Source organism: Corapipo altera, unplaced genomic scaffold, assembly GCF_003945725.1.
Source record: "Corapipo altera isolate COAL_440 unplaced genomic scaffold, ASM394572v1 112, whole genome shotgun sequence".
NCBI classification, from domain to species: domain Eukaryota; kingdom Metazoa; phylum Chordata; class Aves; order Passeriformes; family Pipridae; genus Corapipo; species Corapipo altera.
Window position 1 is genome coordinate 9,364,282 of NW_020884899.1, and position 17,689 is coordinate 9,381,970.

General features: G+C 46.5%; 2 protein-coding genes across 12 annotated transcripts; one reads left to right on the plus strand and one right to left on the minus strand.

Annotated features, from left to right (window-relative positions):
* Positions 1-135: 135 nt before the first annotated feature.
* On the minus strand, positions 136-12,134 carry LOC113949966 (NADH-cytochrome b5 reductase-like). Of its 11 annotated transcripts, none has more exons than XM_027649182.1 (8): positions 11,962-12,134; positions 10,472-10,693; positions 9,524-9,672; positions 8,278-8,365; positions 5,039-5,143; positions 4,830-4,931; positions 2,843-3,046; positions 136-1,217 (listed from the first exon to the last, which is right to left on the minus strand). In XM_027649182.1, exons 2-8 carry the CDS (start codon positions 10,688-10,690, stop codon positions 1,014-1,016), a joined length of 1,071 nt encoding a protein of 356 aa, XP_027504983.1. In that variant the 5' UTR covers positions 10,691-10,693; positions 11,962-12,134; the 3' UTR covers positions 136-1,013. The 11 variants fall into 11 exon arrangements, with proteins under 11 accessions (XP_027504983.1, XP_027504982.1, XP_027504981.1 ...); XM_027649181.1 differs by having other exon boundaries at positions 11,951-12,134; XM_027649180.1 differs by lacking the exon at positions 11,962-12,134 and adding an exon at positions 11,805-11,915.
* MRPL37 (mitochondrial ribosomal protein L37) lies at positions 12,106-16,131 on the plus strand. Its single transcript, XM_027649176.1, has 7 exons — positions 12,106-12,508; positions 12,740-12,923; positions 13,385-13,500; positions 14,001-14,186; positions 14,471-14,628; positions 15,142-15,345; positions 15,907-16,131. The coding sequence occupies exons 1-7, from the start codon at positions 12,121-12,123 to the stop codon at positions 15,982-15,984; spliced, it is 1,314 nt and encodes a 437-aa protein (XP_027504977.1). The 5' UTR covers positions 12,106-12,120; the 3' UTR covers positions 15,985-16,131.
* Positions 16,132-17,689: the final 1,558 nt, after the last annotated feature.

Here is a 17,689-nt window from a genome sequence, read left to right on the forward strand (position 1 = left end):
TGGCTCTGCTCTCTACCCCACAGGGGAGCACCCCAGCAGAGACCCTGAAGCTTTCACTCCTCAAGGGGTGTTCCTGTGTGCTTAGGGAACCCCCTTGGGCACCTGTGAGAGTCCTGTGACAAAAACAAACAGCTGTTTATTTGAAAAGAGGTTCAATTTAATGAGCCAGGGCTATGATACAACACTTAGGGGACGTGGAAAGCAAACACCCATCTTCCCTGACAGATAGCAGCCACAACCCAGCTATGTTCTCTCAGTTTTAGGACATACTCTTTGTCTTCCCAGGCAGCATTTCAAGGGTTAAGGACAGGGCAGGTAATGCAGGCTGTGTCAGGGCAGGAGTTCAGCCTGCTAAGTCCTCACTAGGCATCACTATCCACCCTTATGGACAGTTTTTCCATATATGGTTGGAAAGGCTGTTTTCAGAGATCAGTGCCACCTTCTCTGTATTAGTGTATAATGGGGCAACTGAGGCACAGAGAGGTTGAAGTGACTTGCACATACCCAGCACATGACAGAACCAAAATGAAGCCCACAGACTCCAGACTGCCAGGCCAGTGCTCTGCTGTTCCCTTGGCCAGGCAGTCTTCTCCCTGAGGATTAAATCTCTCCTCTGGACACCTAAGAGGGCACAATACCACTGCAGAATGACATGGATTGCAAAGCAAGTCCCTGGTCCCCATTTTAGAGCAGACCTGCATGTAGATGGTTTTTAGTACCCCCTTAGGAGATCTCTCTCTTAAAATTGCGCTTGAAGACTTCCATTAAAATTACCACACTGTTCCCTGAGGTGTGGGTGGCACACCTTGTAGCAGCCACTCTGGAATGGCACGTGGTCCTTAAAACACTCCATAGTGAGACTCATACTGGAGACAAATAGTTGATCAAAAGGCCTACGAAGGTGTATGTCCAAGGAACTCAGTCTACTGAGCTGACCCATTTTGTGCAATGTCTGCAGAGAAACAAGGACGTCCAAGGCTCAGCCTAAGGTTCCTCAGGTCAGGAATATCCAGCTAAAAGACAAAACAGGAATTTTCTTCAATTCCTGCAGCTTTCAAGTATCTAGTCATATCTTCATTGAATGCAGAAGAGCCACAGATTAATACAAATGGCCTTCTTCGACAGGAATTTATTATTGTCTTCATCAAGTCTTCTTTGAGACGACCAGTGTATGTGTTTTCTTGATAGCTCCAAGGAAGTTTTTCCAGTGAAGTTTCCTGAAAAGGCAAAAGGGTGGCAGTGTGTCATGTTAAAAAGGACAGCTGATTGCTTACAGCCAAACCTCTCTCCTCCCCTCAGAGCACTGCACAGGATGCTTTCACCCTTGTGACACCATGTGGGTAGCACTGACCCTTCCTGAGAGCTGCATTCATCTTCTAAAGCCCAGATGAAAATCTCCCCCTGCCATGGGACCTGGCCACTTGCTCAGAGGGGACTGAACAAAACTAGAGTGTAACTATCACTAATAAATGCTACAGAACCTTCTCCCTAGAGAACCACCTCCCAGTGCACCTTTCTTATTCCCAAATCCTAGATCCCAAGTCTATTTCTCTCTATTGCCTCCCCCATTCCCAAGTCTCTTTCAGTCCCATCCCCCTTGACCAAAACTGAAAGAATCTAGCTCTGCTCCAAACACAGCTCTGATCCCATGAGAAGTGTTTAGTCCCGTGGCATTAGAGCCAGTGGGGACTCCCCCACTGCTATTAATCAGGAGGTGCTCAGATGTGGTGGTGACAGGCAGCAGAGTGAAATACAGACACAGACAGATATATAATCCCAACAGGGAGGATGCCCGAGCCAGTCTTGGACTACCACAAGCCTGCTAAGAGAAGAGGAGAAAGGGAGAGATGCATACACAGTGCAGACAGTGTTGACAGGGGTCAGGTGGGTTTCTTGCCCTTTGCTGATTGAATTTCAAGACCTCCACATGCTCGAGACAGCACTCTAGAGTTTAAATACCCTGAAAAGGGTATTTAAGCCGTGTCACCAGAGACAATTATGATTATGCTCCTACAGAGCAGCTGAGGGGGTGCCCAAGTCACCAGTACTTTTCCCTCTACCAAATCTCAACTTGCCAAGGCCACATGTGGAACAGAATGTAAGAGGCAGTTCCACTGTGAGAGATACAAAAAATGATTCATCCAAGAAACTAAAAATGCACTGGGATTCATTCCCTTAGCATAAATAATTCTTTCTATATCCTCCCTGCAATGAATCCTTATTTCTGACAGAAATAATTTTTAACCATCAAATCCATGCAGAACACAAGCAACTTTGGGACCAAATGGAAATGAAAAGACTGCTCAAAACGTAGGACCACTGAGAGGTATGCCCTCATCCCATGAATGTGGCAGAAAAGTAATTTTACAGAGGGGTAAACAACTCTTAGAAGTTTAAAAATGGGTCAGCAAGAAAAAATAATTGCTGGGAAGTTGGTGGTAGCATACCAGAAAAAGAGAGCTCTAGCCATAAGCAATGAATGGAGGATAAGGACAGATTAAGGCACTGGTATTAGGAAAGAAAAAAATAGTTTATCTGCTGTTAAGGTGCAGCAACAACTGTTTGAAGTGGGGGGAATAATCAACAGTGACTATAAAACAGCAAAACAACAGAATAGCTCCCAAGAGAGGGACAAGTAGTGATGGCCACCTCCCTGAAATTCTCCAGACTAGTAACACTGTAAATACACGTAGCAGGTTTAACCACAGCAGCCACCAGATCACAAAGTAGCCTGGATGATTTAGAAAGAATTAAGATCGTGCTCACAGAGAAGTGGAGGAGGCCGAGGCTCACCCAGCACACAGAACTCTCACAGGAATGTGCTTCATGCCCATTTATTTACCTGGCTTAGGATATAAAATATTCTGATGTTCCAGTATCGAGCCAAATCCTGCAGAAGAGGTTTCAGATAAATTTTGTCAAAAGTAGGGAAGCAGCCAACAAGAGTTACAAAGGTTTCATCCTCTTCATTATCTGTTATGGACTGGAGGATGGGAAGCATTGGTGCAAGGCCGGTGCCAGAAGCCAGCATGAGGAGTTCTCCATACTAACAACAGAACAGAGAATTTGGAATGAGCTGTGGTGGCTGGAAATCAATGTGCTTATGGTCAGGTCCTCCTTGCTGCCATGCTGGTAAAGGGCCCCTTGAGAGACAACACATCAGAAGGTCATGCACTGGTAAATTCAAATCTCAGAATGTATTTTTCTGCAAAGGATTACAGATAGCACTTCCAGGGTTTATATCTCAAATTTAGTGAAGCTGGATTTTACCCAAATATAATAATTTATCCTGACTCTAGCCTTGATTTCAAACAACTTCTGTTTCAGTTTCAATTCTGCAGTACACTCTGCCGACCCACTGTGTGTTTTCTCCCACTGGAAATGCCCCCTGTGTTTGTCTTGGATGCTGCAAAGTACAACCCTGAAGGACCTCTGGAAGAAACAGGTTCTTCTCCATCCTGATCCATGTGTCTTCCTGGTGCATTATCTCAATTTTCTCAGAGCTATCAGCAGCACACAGAGCTTCCCATCTCCAAGGGGGAACATTCACTCTACTTGGAATAGGGATGTTCAGGCAGTAAGGTGTTGTGTATAGCAGGACAGAAGGTTCCCAGCACTTTCCCAAGCTGCCAGCCAGTGTGCACCAGTGCTAGAACTGGGACCTAAACCCCTCAGAGGTTGCTTGTGCTCTGTTTTGACTTGGCATTTTATTGTGAATTGATCTGATCTGACTGAATTGGAGTCCTGTTCTACTGGCAGCAAGTAGAGATAAACAAAAATTTTACTGTAAAACTAATACTCAGAACCTGTGTTATCATCATGGCTGGGCTTCGTGAACGAAGATTTGGGAAGGCTTTATCCACATTTGTTACAGGCTCGTTGGTGACTTATGAGGCCAATACATGACAGACATGTCCGATCGCAAAAAGCACAACAGAATAGCTGTTTTATATTATTTATAATTATTTATATTTATAATTATTTATATTATTTATAATTCCTAAATAATAAACAGTTTTTCACAGCAAGTTGTTTTAAAGATTGCTCAGGTGCTTTGCAAACTGCATGTACACAGATCATGCACCACAGCATCACAGAATATTCTGAGTTGGAAGGGACCCACCAGGATCATCAAAGTCCAACTCCTGGTCCTGCACAGAAGACCACTTCTAGGCAAGATTGCTATGTTCTGTTCCAAATGATTATCTGGAAGCTTTTAAAAAGAGAAGGGAACAGTGACCTAAACCAGCAAGGAGAGTATTTCAGAAAGCAGGACACAATTGATATGCATAGAGCTCAGCTACTCAGATTTTACAGCCTTACTTTTGTTGGGGGGGGGGGGGGGGGGGGGGGGGGAGGGAAGCCAAAAAACCCACAAGGCTTTGGGATCTTAATGACCAGTGTTTCAGTTTTGCTCCTCATTTGAAAGGTCAGAATTAAGTAACCACATTAGTATGTGTGAGAAGACTCCCCCTGAAACAGAATCTGCCTTTCTTTGCAGCCAGCCTGGTATCGGCAGGTGGGATCAGGGTTTGTGGAGTGGCTGAGTGACCTGACACCTCACTGGAGCTGCTGCAGTTCAGGGAATACCCGAGAGAGAGAGAGAAGAAGATTAACACCTCCCCTTTGCTCACCCAAGAGAGAAGAAGATTAACACCTTCCCTTCTCTCGTGCTCAGTGACAAAACAGCGATGTGGGTCAAACCAGGCAAAAACAGATCCACAGTCATTGCTGGTGGAAAGTAAGTTCCCTTTGTCAAGCACATCAGGAACTTCTAATGCAAATGATGAACACAGAGCCTTGCTAATATTTTCCAGCCTCCCATCTACCTCCCTCTCCTCTTCCTCCTTAAATATTCTGCAGTTCAATAAGGTGTACATGCTCCAACTGACTGCTAATGCTGTAGCACTGTACAGTAACCAAGGAAGTCCCTAAAATAATAATGAAAACAGCAATCAAATTGATGTCTTCCCTTTAGAGTATTGAACAAAGCTGGCTGCCACAAGGTGAAGCATCTTATGTCTCTTAGGGAACTAACCTTATTAGGTTGATATGGGAACCCTCCAAACGGCCCACGCCAAAAGACCATGTCTCCTTTTTTCCATGTTTTTATGTATTGTGACATCAGCCCAGCTTCATAGCACTAATAAAAAACATTGCACAAAAGAAAAGAATAATTATACTCAGTTGGAAAGTTTCCCAGCTTAAAGTCAATTATAAAGTTATCTACATTTAAACAAAAAGGGGACAAAAAAACATTTTGTGTGTTTAAAAAGAAAGATTTTTCTGTTTAAAAAATAACTCAGAGTTATACCCAAAACAAAGACATTTAAATTAAATCATATTGGATCCACTCCAGCCTGACTATAATGTAAACACAACCCCCTCTCACGCAGTCTGAATTTCCAAAACTGGAAAAAGCTTATCAGAGTTCTTGCTTACAAAGCACACAGAGAAGAGTGTCTTGAATGCAAAGCACAGTCCAGGCCTTCAACTGTTCTCCAAATCCCAGGGTTTGGGGTCTGGAAATGCCCTCTGGGTACTGTTAGTTATATAAACACTGCATAGCTCTTGCTTTATTTCAGTCTCTCAGATGCTGTGCTGATATAATTAGTGACCCAAAGCCAGGTTTCTAATTTGTAAAACCCTCGTTTTCAGAACAGATCATCTGGATGCTAAGGGATGCCTCCACATTTTCAAAAAAATATGTTAATGTTGGCCTCATGGAAGAAAAATATTAGCAAAAAAACCTGCCTTACTTTCTACCAGGCACAAACAATATTATCCAGGCTGTTGCCTGCAGGAATGATGATCTCAATCCCGACTGATGAGAAAGGGTTGGTGCTTGCTAGAAACAGAGAAGGGAGGAGAGGCTGGAAAATAAAGGGCTCATCCAAGGAAACTTGTTGCTATTTGCCATATGTACATCCATGCTCTGTATGTATGACCACTTTATGATTAAATAGAACAAATGTGAGCAAAAGAGTGACCATGGTCTGGGATGTGGCTGGAAAACAAGGACTGGTCCAAACAGCAAGAGCAGGAAAGCCCAACAGCTGCGGCTCACAAGTGGTCTGGTGCAGAGGTGATGCCACAGATAAGCCTGGGGAAGGGCAACACAACCAAAGCTCAAAAGATGGGATTTGATATAAGCCTTTGACGACTCCAGCCTACACAAAAGCAGTGTATTTTGGGGTATTTTCTGCACACAAACTGGAGAGAAGCCCAGCTCCACACCCCAGTGCCTTGGCTGGCCACCAAGCTGCACTGCAGGCAAACAAAATTGGTGAACCACAAAGCAGCTCAGAAAGAGTGAGCATGTGCTTGTGCTTGCAAGCAGTGTTAGGTAATAAAGAACAGAGATGCTCCTCCCCTCCTAACACCTCACTTAAACTTGAAGAACTATTAGCACCAGTTGCTACAGTCAAAAGGTAAATCAAACACACATCCAGGCTCTGAGTTACTTGTCAGAAACATTTTATGTTCAGAGGGCTCCGGGCAGGCACTAAGTCTCACACAAGGAGTGAGCAGTTGCATCAAAGGAGCATGTTTTATACCTCCCTTCTTCAAATACATATGGAAACTCAAGGCAAGGGTAGAAAAGTCAGTCCCACTTACTGCCTATTCCCAAAGGACCAGGGTAATGGAAACTAAAACAATCCTCCTTTCACCAAAATTATTTCCAAAAAAATTGAAGTGAGAAGTGATTGAGTGGGTTTAAAACCCAATTTTTCTAAATAAAAAGAAAAAAAATAATTATCTCCTGGGGGAAAACTTCTACACCCCGTTTTACATGGAGAGAAACCCTAACATTATAAAATCACTCAAAAAGAGGGTTATGCTCTGTAAATGGCAACTCCCTCACTCTTAACTGTAGTATCACAAATGCAGTGCTATAATAACAGGAGAGAGAAGTGTTTGAACAGTGCTTGGATTGCATAGTAATAATAATAATAATATAGTACTTTCCAAAATTGCCTGAATAGTGTGAAATATACCACAACCTACAGAGTGAGTTATAAAAATGGCTGCTTTACACTGGGTGTTACCAACCTCTTTTGTCACTGCCCGAGAATAACTATAGCTCCTTTTGGGATGAAAGGTTCTATATAAAGGAAAGGTATCATTACAATCATTACTATTATTATTGAAATGCAAAACCTGTGAGTAATGAGCCGCTATACATGAAATTTCACAGTCATCCTGTGAATGTATCCTATTAATGCAACTCAAATGTAATACTTCTCTCCCCTACCACTCACCAATTGCCACAAGAATGGGGAAATGACCCTCCCACAGGTGTCCTACAGAAGCTGTTCACTTCTCTAAAGACCAGCGTTTGTATTTCAATGTACAGTGCATAATAAACCCCAAAACCATGAAATCCTGGAAGACAGGCAGAGGGCAAGTGGTCATCCTGTGCAAGCCACCTGGGATACCCAGCTCTCTGAATTTCACACCTGTACTGAGATCTGTGCCTGCCCTGAGGAATCACTAGTGACATACAAATGCAGTATTGGAAAAATGTTCTTCCAGTTGATATTTGCCACACAAAGTAGTAATATATGAGGGCCCTGCAGGCTTTATTCAAACTTCCTATAAAATAATTTTGAACTCAAGCAACACTTTGCAGTAAGCTCTAGAAGGGCCAGGACACTTTTCCCAGTCAGGGCTCTGCCATCCCATCCACCCTGATAGATGCAGCCTGTGTCCATGGGACACCTTTCTGTCCATGGAGACCCTCTCACACTGCAGCTCCAGAGCCCTGCCCACATACCAGGAACAGCTGCTTCCTGTTCCACTGTCTGTCTACATTTTTAACCAAACTGACATTTTTTTCTGTGGGGTGTTGTTGGAGTCAAATACAGTGGGAAGGATAAGGGCTGGGCAAACACTTCCCGAAGTCAGTGGTTCAACTGGGCTGACAACTGGGTGTGATTTCAAAGACAGACTGAAAAGGCAAAATTATACAAGAGAAGTGGAATGGGCACCTCTTTCCACCTTGTTGACTGCTGGGCACCCAAGAGGTTCTCCCAAGTGCTTAAACAGGGCTTCTGCTGCAAAGCCCTTGTTTGTGTGTCACCTTTCTCTGCTTTCAGTTTTGTGGGAAAAACTGTAATTTTTATCAACAAAGCACAACCATTTCAAAACAACACAGAAAGAGTCCATGAGGGATTTGAGAGTCTCACTCCAAGTGCTGCCAGCGTGCTTGGTTCCTAAAGAAAACACAGTCCCCAGCACCTTAGACTCTACTCCATATTGTCCAGGCTTACTTACTTTAATTAGAACTTCAAAATAACCTTCTGCATTCCCAGGGCTGATCGGAGTATAGGCTCGCTGGACCTCCAAACCATTCACCACTCCCCTGAGAAGATAAAGAGGAACCCACTGTGACTTGGGCCATTGGAGATTACCAAACTCCTGCAGCTCTCTGGGGAGACAGGGCAGGCAGCAGGTCCTCTTCCCAGTGGCCCAGCCTGTGCACAGGTGCAAAACACTTCTCTTCCACAGGTAAAAATCCAGGGGGAACATAATGGCTTAAAGGCACCTTTTGTTTTCCCGGTTGTGGCCCCAGCTGTACCACATCCAGCTCTGGGACACACCCCTGGAAGGGTGTTTGAGCTGCTTTGTGAGAAATGGCTGAATGTGCAAGAGCGGCAAAGGGGAGAGAAAACACTTCCATGCTTAAGTCTGCTGTTCCTTTTGAGCTGGGGTCACTTTCTGTGTCCAGTCAGCATCTGGTAATTAAATAACAAAAACCGGGGCACAGCCTTGACCTGAGGTCTTGTCAATACAGACTGTATTTTCCTGTAAGTCTTATAGAATATATCCACCCTGCTCTTTACTACTGACCACGAGAATTGATTGAAGTGACCAAACCTTTTTCTCTGCTGCCTGATGAGACAGGGCTGGAAGGAGGAGCATGTGCTGGCAGCAGAAACCAGCTGCACACATCAGCTCTTAACCTACTAGTAACGTCAACAGAGGCAGATCAATGGCATCGTAACAGGACTTTTCCTATCTGGCAATGATCACCACAGATGGCTGAGAAACAGAAACTTTCCCCAAGTGGCCCCTTTCCGGCAAGCAATAAACTACACAGGAGGGTTGTTTTGCTCGAAGTCAGTCAGGCAATGCCTGGGCACTGGGATTACACCCTGGGTGCTGAAGTGCAGAGCTCCTGGGAAAGTGCAGCTCATTGTCTTCATTCCAACACGCTAGAGTAAATCATCTGTTGTAACATCTATTCTTTGAGTCTTTCTTTCTGCAAATGGATTTTCTTAATCATACCTAGTTCTTTCTGACCCATCGATGCAAGGATAATGCTGAAGAAAACTACAGCTTTGGAATGGCTTTTACCATGGAATTAGCGGAGCCAGCGAGCTCACGAGCTCTTTTCATCTGTGTCGTTGTGGAGGTACAGAAATCACGATTTGCCTGCTATGAAGCCTTTGTCTATTGACAAACCCCTACATATTAGGTTACATAATGCAGACTGTTTAACTAGCACAGAGAACAATACCTTAACACGATATGTTGTCCTAAACTCAATTGCAAGCTGCTGTTTCCCGGTAATTCAAATTTGTACTGGTAGGTGTCCTCTGTCAGCTGCTCCACCGAGCTCACGCTGAATGCAGTGAATGTATCTGGATTCAGCACTGAATTACTGCTCTGCAAGAACAACAATAAATAATTACTTGGTTAGATGGTGTCTTTTATGATTTCATTCTTCTCTGGAAGCAAACGTGCATGCTAATTTAGCAGCCGAGATACTCAGGACATGTATTAAACGCTGGGGCCCAGCGCAAATTCCAGCTCTCTGCTGATTCATTATCATGTTCTGCAGTGTGCACTTCGGGATCTTGCATTTCCCCCCCCCTCCCACCTTCTTTTTAAATCATATTTTTTTTACACCTTACAGCAAGGTCATCCTATGATGACTCACTGCAATCATTTTCCCATGTCTAAAAACAAACAGAAATAATTCTGCTAAAAGCGCCAAGCACTGCTTTGGGGGCAACTTTGCAACCTACTGATGGCCACAGCAAACAGGAAATATTATCAGTTGTTTCAGCTGATCTTTTTTGCTTGACCCAGCATAGTTAATCTTATGTAAAAGGGCACTGACAAGCTTCAAATTACACTCTGAAGACAACTGCTCCACCACACACAATATAACTTTTTTCAGCCTCAAAATATGAGCCTAAAAATCAGGAGAAGATGAAAAAGGTGGGGAAAACAGAGCTTCTCTGAGGAAACTCTGAGAAGAGAGCTGCAGATTCAGGGCTGTAATGCGACACCAGGGAGAACCTGACACTTGGAAAATCACATTACTGCAGGGAGAGAGCAGCCAAGGGGGAGGGTGAAGCAGAGTTTGGGGAATTGCATTTACAGCCATCTCTTAAGGCACCACTTGAACCTACTGCTGCATCCCTCGCCCATCACCACAACCTCAGACCCTAACAAGTACCACCAAAGCACAGGCTCCAGGATGTAATGGAGGTAAATTGACCTGCTCCTTCTTTTCCGTGAGAAGGCTTTTGTCTTGCTTTGCCTTGGCCCTCTCCCATTGTGCAAGCTCCTTCTGGTACACATCATAGATGCAGGGTTTGCAGCCGCCGCCGCAGCACTGGGATGGAGAAGGTTCCCGGGGTCTGAGAGCCAGCCAGTCCTGCTCACTGCCACTCATTGCCTGCAAAACACAAGTCCTGCACCAAAACCAGCATGACAAAGAGCGGCACGTGCTCACCAGCCGAGCATTTTTGGAGAAGGACTGACAAAATCCCTCCTGAGTATTGTGCATGTGTATCTCAGGGAAAACTGAAAACCTGGAGCTGATCTGTGCCTGAAACACCCCACTTTTTTTTGAGTGCTCACTGCTTCTGCACTGTCCAGTGCAGGAATGCCAGACATCACAGCCAGCAGCCCAGACCCTTAGTCCAGCCTCAGGCCCACCTCCCCAGCCTGGCTGCCCAGCCAAAGCCACGCTCTTTAATCCTGCTTGCTCTGCCAGGGTGATTTCCTACAAAAGAGCAGCTTGGTCACCTGGAACAGAAACATCTTAAAAATCTGCGGCTCAGTCCAGGAAAACGGGCGACAAACCAAATCACCAAGACAATGGGTAACAAACCCAACCACCAGATGTGGCCTGAGTTGTGCAGCTTTGGAAGAGGGGGAAGGGCAGTGAGCTGAAAGTCGGGTTTAGAGCCAAGAGACTTGAGGCAAACGGGGCAAAGTCTCAGGCAAACAAACTCTTTGGTTATGGGCATTGAGTCTGCCTTTAAATGTAGACACGTAGGGAAGGGCAGGAAGCACAAGAAGGGAGATTTTATCCCTTGCTCCCGGTGCTTCCGAGCGAGCTGTACACATCAAACACTCCTCAAGCCAAAATCGCACTGCAGACCTCGCAGGGACCCTGCTATTTTTACACACTGGCTGCTCCCAATGCATTTTTGTCCGTATCCTTTGAACGCAAGGGGGTCCACAGGAAATTATGAAGCCACGGGTGACCAAGCCAAAGCAAGGGAACATTTAGCGCTTCGAGCAGCTTCACTGTCAAGGTCAATTAATTAACCTTCACCCCCGCAACACGAATACACTTATTTTAAGGATATGGAGGGAGAAGAGAGAACCAAAGGCGACTGGTCCGGCTGTCCACAGCGCCCGCTGGGGACCCCGAGCACACATGGGGACCCCGAGCACACATGGGCCATGAACGACGGGTAACCCCGACGCGGCCGTGGGTGAACCCGGAACCCTCAAGGCTCCGGGTTGGGCAGATTTACAGAGTTTCGAGCACTTACTGTGCGCACCCGGGGGCTGGGACACACCGCCCCGGGGCCACAGCGGCCACGGCACCTCCCACCCAGGGACGGTCTCTCAAGTGCCCCCCTGCCCCGCGGGCGAGGAGCCGCCTCTCCTCTCCCTGCCCGCCTCCCCCGTTACCCACACGGCGCCTACCCTCCACCCGCCAGGCAATTTGCCGACTCTCCCTTACGGCGGGGCGCGCCCGCCCGCCATTGGCCGCCGCCGCCGTCAGTCAGCGGGGGAGGCGATGGGGGACAGTCCCTCTCCAAGATGGCGGCGGGCGGGCGCTGAGGCGGCGGAGGGAGGAGGAGGATGGCAGTGGCGATGGCGGCGGGGCCGGTGGCGCTGAGGCGGGCGGGGGCGGCGGCGCGGGGCCTCACCCGCGGCATCCTCACCCGCACGGGGCGGCCCCGCCACCGCGGGCCGCTGCCGCGCACGCCCTGGACCACGCGCGGGCCTCCACCGGAGGTGCTGGCGCGGATGGTGGAGCGGCAGCCGGTTCGGAAGCAGGTGGAGCTGGACACCATCACGTGCGCGGGACGGCAGCACCACATACCCGGCCTGGCCTGGCCGCGCTTCCCCCCCTGGGACCGCGGCTGGCACGACCCCTGGCACTCGCCGGGGCCGCGCTACGAGGAGATGCCGCTGTACAAGGAGCGGGGGTGCTACATCTGCCACCAGGGTGTCCGAATGCTGGAAGGTACCACACACCCGCTCTGCCCCCAGCGCTGCCCCCTCCACAAGCACTCACCCTGCTCTGTCTGCCAAGGCTTCTCCTCACACAGAGTGTAAACAGAACACGGGCTTTGAAGAGCCTGCCCAGCCTCATGAGCTGCCTGGCAGCCTCGGTTACATAGTGCAGAATCACAGAATGGTTTGGGTTGGATCATCTCTGTCACCTGTGACATACCGCGTTGGGTTGTGTTTGCAGGGGTGCGGCAGGCGCAGTGGCTCACCAAGACGAAGCTGGTGGAAGGTTTGCCTCTATCCGTGCAGAGCATCCTGGACAACCCGGCCCACGGGCTGCAGGAGCATGAGGAGCGGGTGAAGGACGCGATCTCACACGCACGGTTCTGGGACACCAGAGAGGTTGCTCCCAAGAGGGACCGTTTTTGGTGAGTCTGCAGCTGTAGGGAAAGTTTTTAACACTACAAGGAAAATTCAAACACAGATCTACTGTTGAGAGACTCACTTGCTGTGTGAAGTTGTCATCTTTAAAACAAAGCAACAACCAAAACGACCAATAAAACACAATTTTGATGTTGACAGTAGCACTGACTTAAACACTCTGCTACATTAAAGCTGCTTTCAAGCCAAGGTCTCTATTTCACCTTGAGATCTACTTCTAGCTGATGCAGAATATCAGTTTTTAAAATAATAATTGTAAGCATTACCTCTGCCAACTTGGAACAGGATTGCTGTGTGTGATATTAATCTGCAATCTCTGTTAACTGCTTGGAAATGTTATGCTGTGATATGTTTTACATACAGTAATTTTACATCATTTGTGCCCCAGAAAGGTTTGCCTGCCCTTATGATCCCATTTTTATGTAACAATTTTTTTCTCCTTTTAAAGCCCAGTGCTGTTTGAAGACTTGATACATTTATGCCGGTTAATGTCTAAGAAATATCCTGCTCTGAGTAAAAGGATGTTGGCTAGAAACTACAGGATAGCAGCAACATGGGAAAGAGGTTAGTTGCTGCCATGGTGTAAGCATTTAGCTCTTTAAGATAAGAGGGATAACAATGCTGCTGGCTTTAAGGATGAGGACTTGGAGCAAGTTAAACAATTTCTGGAACCCTGCAGGTAATTCTTCCCGTTTTGAAAAGTGCTGTCAGCATGGGCAGCCTTGGATAATGGCAGGATATTCTCCCTGAGGACATTACTATGTGTTAGACAATATTGACAATATGGTGGGAGAAGAGAACCAGGGTCTTGGACCTGATTGTTTGTATTTTTGTGTCTAAAAACAGTATGTTGTTTTTCTAAGTATGTTTAGTTAAGAACTTAATACCAGCAATTAGCATTGGTATATTAGAAGAAGAACCTACAGCTGGGCTACTATTTAAGATGGGTTTGGAGGTGAGGGGGAGAGAGTGAGCCTTGCAGAACAGACTTGTAAAAGGAAATGTACGTCTTTCCCTAATCTGATTTCACCAGTGTTTGAATGTAGTCTAATTTCCCTCCCCAGAATCCGTTCTCCTTCAGGTCCGTGGCCTGAATGGAATACTCATGAACTCTATGGCCCCAATACCACCAGTAGCCTCCAAGGAGGAGATCCTAGCCACCAAAGAACATGTTCTGGAGACCTTCCATCCCATCTTGCCTACAATTGATCTTCAGGAGGTGAATGTGTACAAAGAGCTCAATGACACAGGTAAATCCAGCTGTTGATAATAATATTGTCAGTGTTTGGGTTAACCTAGAGCCCTTGTCCTTCTGTGAGGCAGCTGAGAGGGGGAATGTGTGGGAATGAGGGAACAGAGGAGCTGGGTAAAGGAGTGCAGTGCAAGCGCTCCAGACCTGTGGACTAAGCAGGACAATGGAGAAGAGCTTAAAACACCAGCAAATTGCTTTAACAGTTCCTGAAGATAAAGGGAGAAAACATCGGTTGTGTAGTGTCCTACTGAGCGATTTCTGACATGACTGTCTGCTGTTTAGGTTTCAGAGATGGTTATCCCTACTCTCATCCTCACACTCTGTTCTTCCTGGAGTCAGCCATCATTTGCCCTGACAGGTTCAGACCAGAACAGCTCCGTGCTAAAATGCTGATGTTTGCTTTTGGCAACGCGCTGGCCAGGGCCAAGGCGCTGTATGGGGTATGTATGGCAGGCTGCTGCTGGGCCTTTGTTCTCCCTCTAGTGCTGCAGCAAGTGGAGAGAGTCCTGAAATTCCCTTGCCGTGGCATGCTACAGTACTTCTCACATCCAAACTTCCCCATCCAAAGGTCTAACCCCAACCTTCAGGTTACTGATGTCTCCTGATCCAGAAATCCTCCGCTCAGCAACAAGTGTGTTCGTGATGTAACACGCACTGGGGTGGTAATGGGCAGGAACCAGGGAGTAAGTTCAGCTGTAAAACTCTGACCCATCCCACAGCTCAGTATTTAAATTGACACTTCATTGCTGGCTGAAGGAGGAATTTTAATTAAAATACAAAATCTACATTCAAAACTTGTTTGACTAGAGTAATTTTCTGGGCAAGGTAACAATACATTTATTAAAATCTTGGCTTTAAACCAACTCTAAGATGCAGAATCAGCAAGTACTCATACAATTTCTGTAGTAACTGGCTTTTAAAACATTCTCCCCCACCCCCTCTTCTTTTCCTAGAATGATCCCAAGGTTTTGGAGCAGCCAATAGTGGTGCAAAGCATTGGCACAGATGGCCAGCTCTTCCAGTTCATGGTGTTCCAGTTAAATACAACAGACCTTGTCTCTAACGATGGCATAAAAAATCTAGTGTGGATTGACTCCGATCAGAAACTGTATGAAACAGCCCAGTGTGTTCCAAAAATCAAGAAGAGAGTTGTAGTGGTAAGCAAACCTTTGGAAATGGTCCTGGAAATCCTGCCCTTTCACCTTGGCAGGGGGTTTGAGAGCTGGTGCAGAGCTGCAGCAGGTTTTAAACCAGCTGAAGGGACCTGACATGGGCACTGGCCCAGTTGTTCCCTAAGCAGGTGTTCCTGAGGGGAACGGTTCCTGAGTGTTTGTAGTGCTGATGTGCCACATGACAAGCTTAATATGAACTCCTGTGTACAGATATCCCTGTCTGTAACCCACCATCTCATAATATGCTTGTTTAAAACCGGCCCTGATGAAGGAAGTGCTTACATGCTACTGTCAGCCTTGCTGTAAACAGAGCACGGGGCTGTCAGCACTGGTTATACTGGGAGGGCATCTCACTGATGGTCAGAGGGATTCTGCCCTCTCAGATTGACACCAGTGGAAGTACCCCCACACAAACCCCTCTAGGGAAGAGAGCACAATTTAGAAGCTACCACGCCTGAAAGTCTTATTCAAGCATGTTTAAAGCCGTTGTTTGTCTACATTAATCACTTCACTGCAAACTGAGCATCCGTGTCTTTTTCTCTGCAGAAGCCCGTTGGAATTCATGGCTTTCAGCCAGACACATTCAAGAAGTTTCTGGCACTGTATCTGCATGGAACTGTGTGAAATTCAGCTCAAATGAAAATACTTCACCAACTGTACCTGCTGCTTCTCTTTGCCAGAACCATCACATAATTAAAGAAAGGTGGATTAATTTACTTTTAAAAATAAATTATATCGTTACTGAAAGTAAAATATTTTTTTTAAACTAAATAGTGCATGAAGAAGCTCTTTCATTTTAGGGGCTCACCTCTGAATTTGGGTTAGAGAATCCATCAAATGCATCTTCCTGCACTCTTCCTCCATTGCCTGGAAAGAACATAAGCCAGTCATTATTCCTCTGCGCAGGCTCTGCTCTCAGTGAGCTTCTGCACAGAGCCAGACTCAAACCTATTCCTGAGGTTGCTTTGAGTCCCTCTGAATGCAGAAGAGGCTTACAAAGCTTCAAGGGGGGAGCCTGAGACATGAGCCTTTTTCATTCTGCCTGGCTTTGACTTTGTTTTACTCCTGGCTGCTGCGGGATGCGTCGTGCTGCCCTGTGCTTAGTTCCCAAAGCACTTAATCGGAGAGATTGCTTTGTTGGATCTGTAGAACCGCAGTTCTTTTATCCCCCAGTCCTGGATGAAGAGACCTCTGCGTTTGGGGGGAAAGTGGTGTAGAATGTAGCATGAAACTTTGGTGCCTGTAGCTGGTATTTGCTGCTAAAAATACAAAGGAAGAATTTCTTCCTGCCACACAGAGTTAACTGAGCAGGAAGCGTATTCTTTTTAACATGGGGGGATTAGTGTGGGTTTTGTAAAATGAAAGCTAAATTAGCTGCAGCCAAATGTAGAATGTTTTGCAGTTCTGATACCCTCCAGCACATGGGAAAGAAGAGGACAGCCTGTGCTATTTTAAGGTGTGGAAGAGCATATTTCCAAGAAATTCATCTCTCTTCAGTGTCTTGTGTCAGAGGCTGGTCTCTGTGGTCTCTGACCACCTGGATGAACACCCCAGTTGTGTGTTCCAGTCCATCAGACAGCTCCACTCTGCAGGTTTCAGCCAAGATCCACCAGTCACATTTGAGAACAATAGTTGCACCCCGTAAACTGGGTTGCAGGAGCTGTACATTAAATTAACAAATCCCTCAATAGTTAGGAGAAATGCTTGAAAGAGAAATATTTTAGTAAGAGTTGCACTGATCTGAATCATGTTAATCCCGCCTGCTCAAGGGATGCCTAGTTCAGCTCATCAGTGTAAATCTGCTGAGGTCTGTGGTTTGCATCCTGGTATTTGGGAATATATTTTAGTACACCCGTGCTCTGTGGAGCCTGTAGGTGTTTGTTTCTCGGGCTGTTGGTTCCCTGCTGTGTCACATGGACCCTGCTTGACATCCCTTCGCTCTTCCGGCTTCGGCTCATTACCCGTCCTAGGGAGGAAGCCCTGTAGGGCAGCCAGCTGCCTGTTCGCATTCCTGAGCAGAGAGGTTCCCTGAGGAAGCCTGCTGGAAAAACATCTGTGGTGGGGAGGGGGCTTGGAGAGGTGAAACACCTCCCTTGCTCCTAGTAGATGTGGGAACCTGTGTAGATGGTCTGTGAGGGAAAGAGGAAAAGTCCCTACAGATGCTTTTACCTCTCAACAAAGACATCTCTGTCAGGACAGGCAGCAGAAGAGGAGGGAGCAGGGGAAGCTGGAATCCTGTCTCCAAACTGAGCAGAGACAAAGCATGAGCACAGGGAGGGATAGATAAAGGCAGAGCAAAGGAAGTTTTAAAAATGGTGGAAGCAGTGAG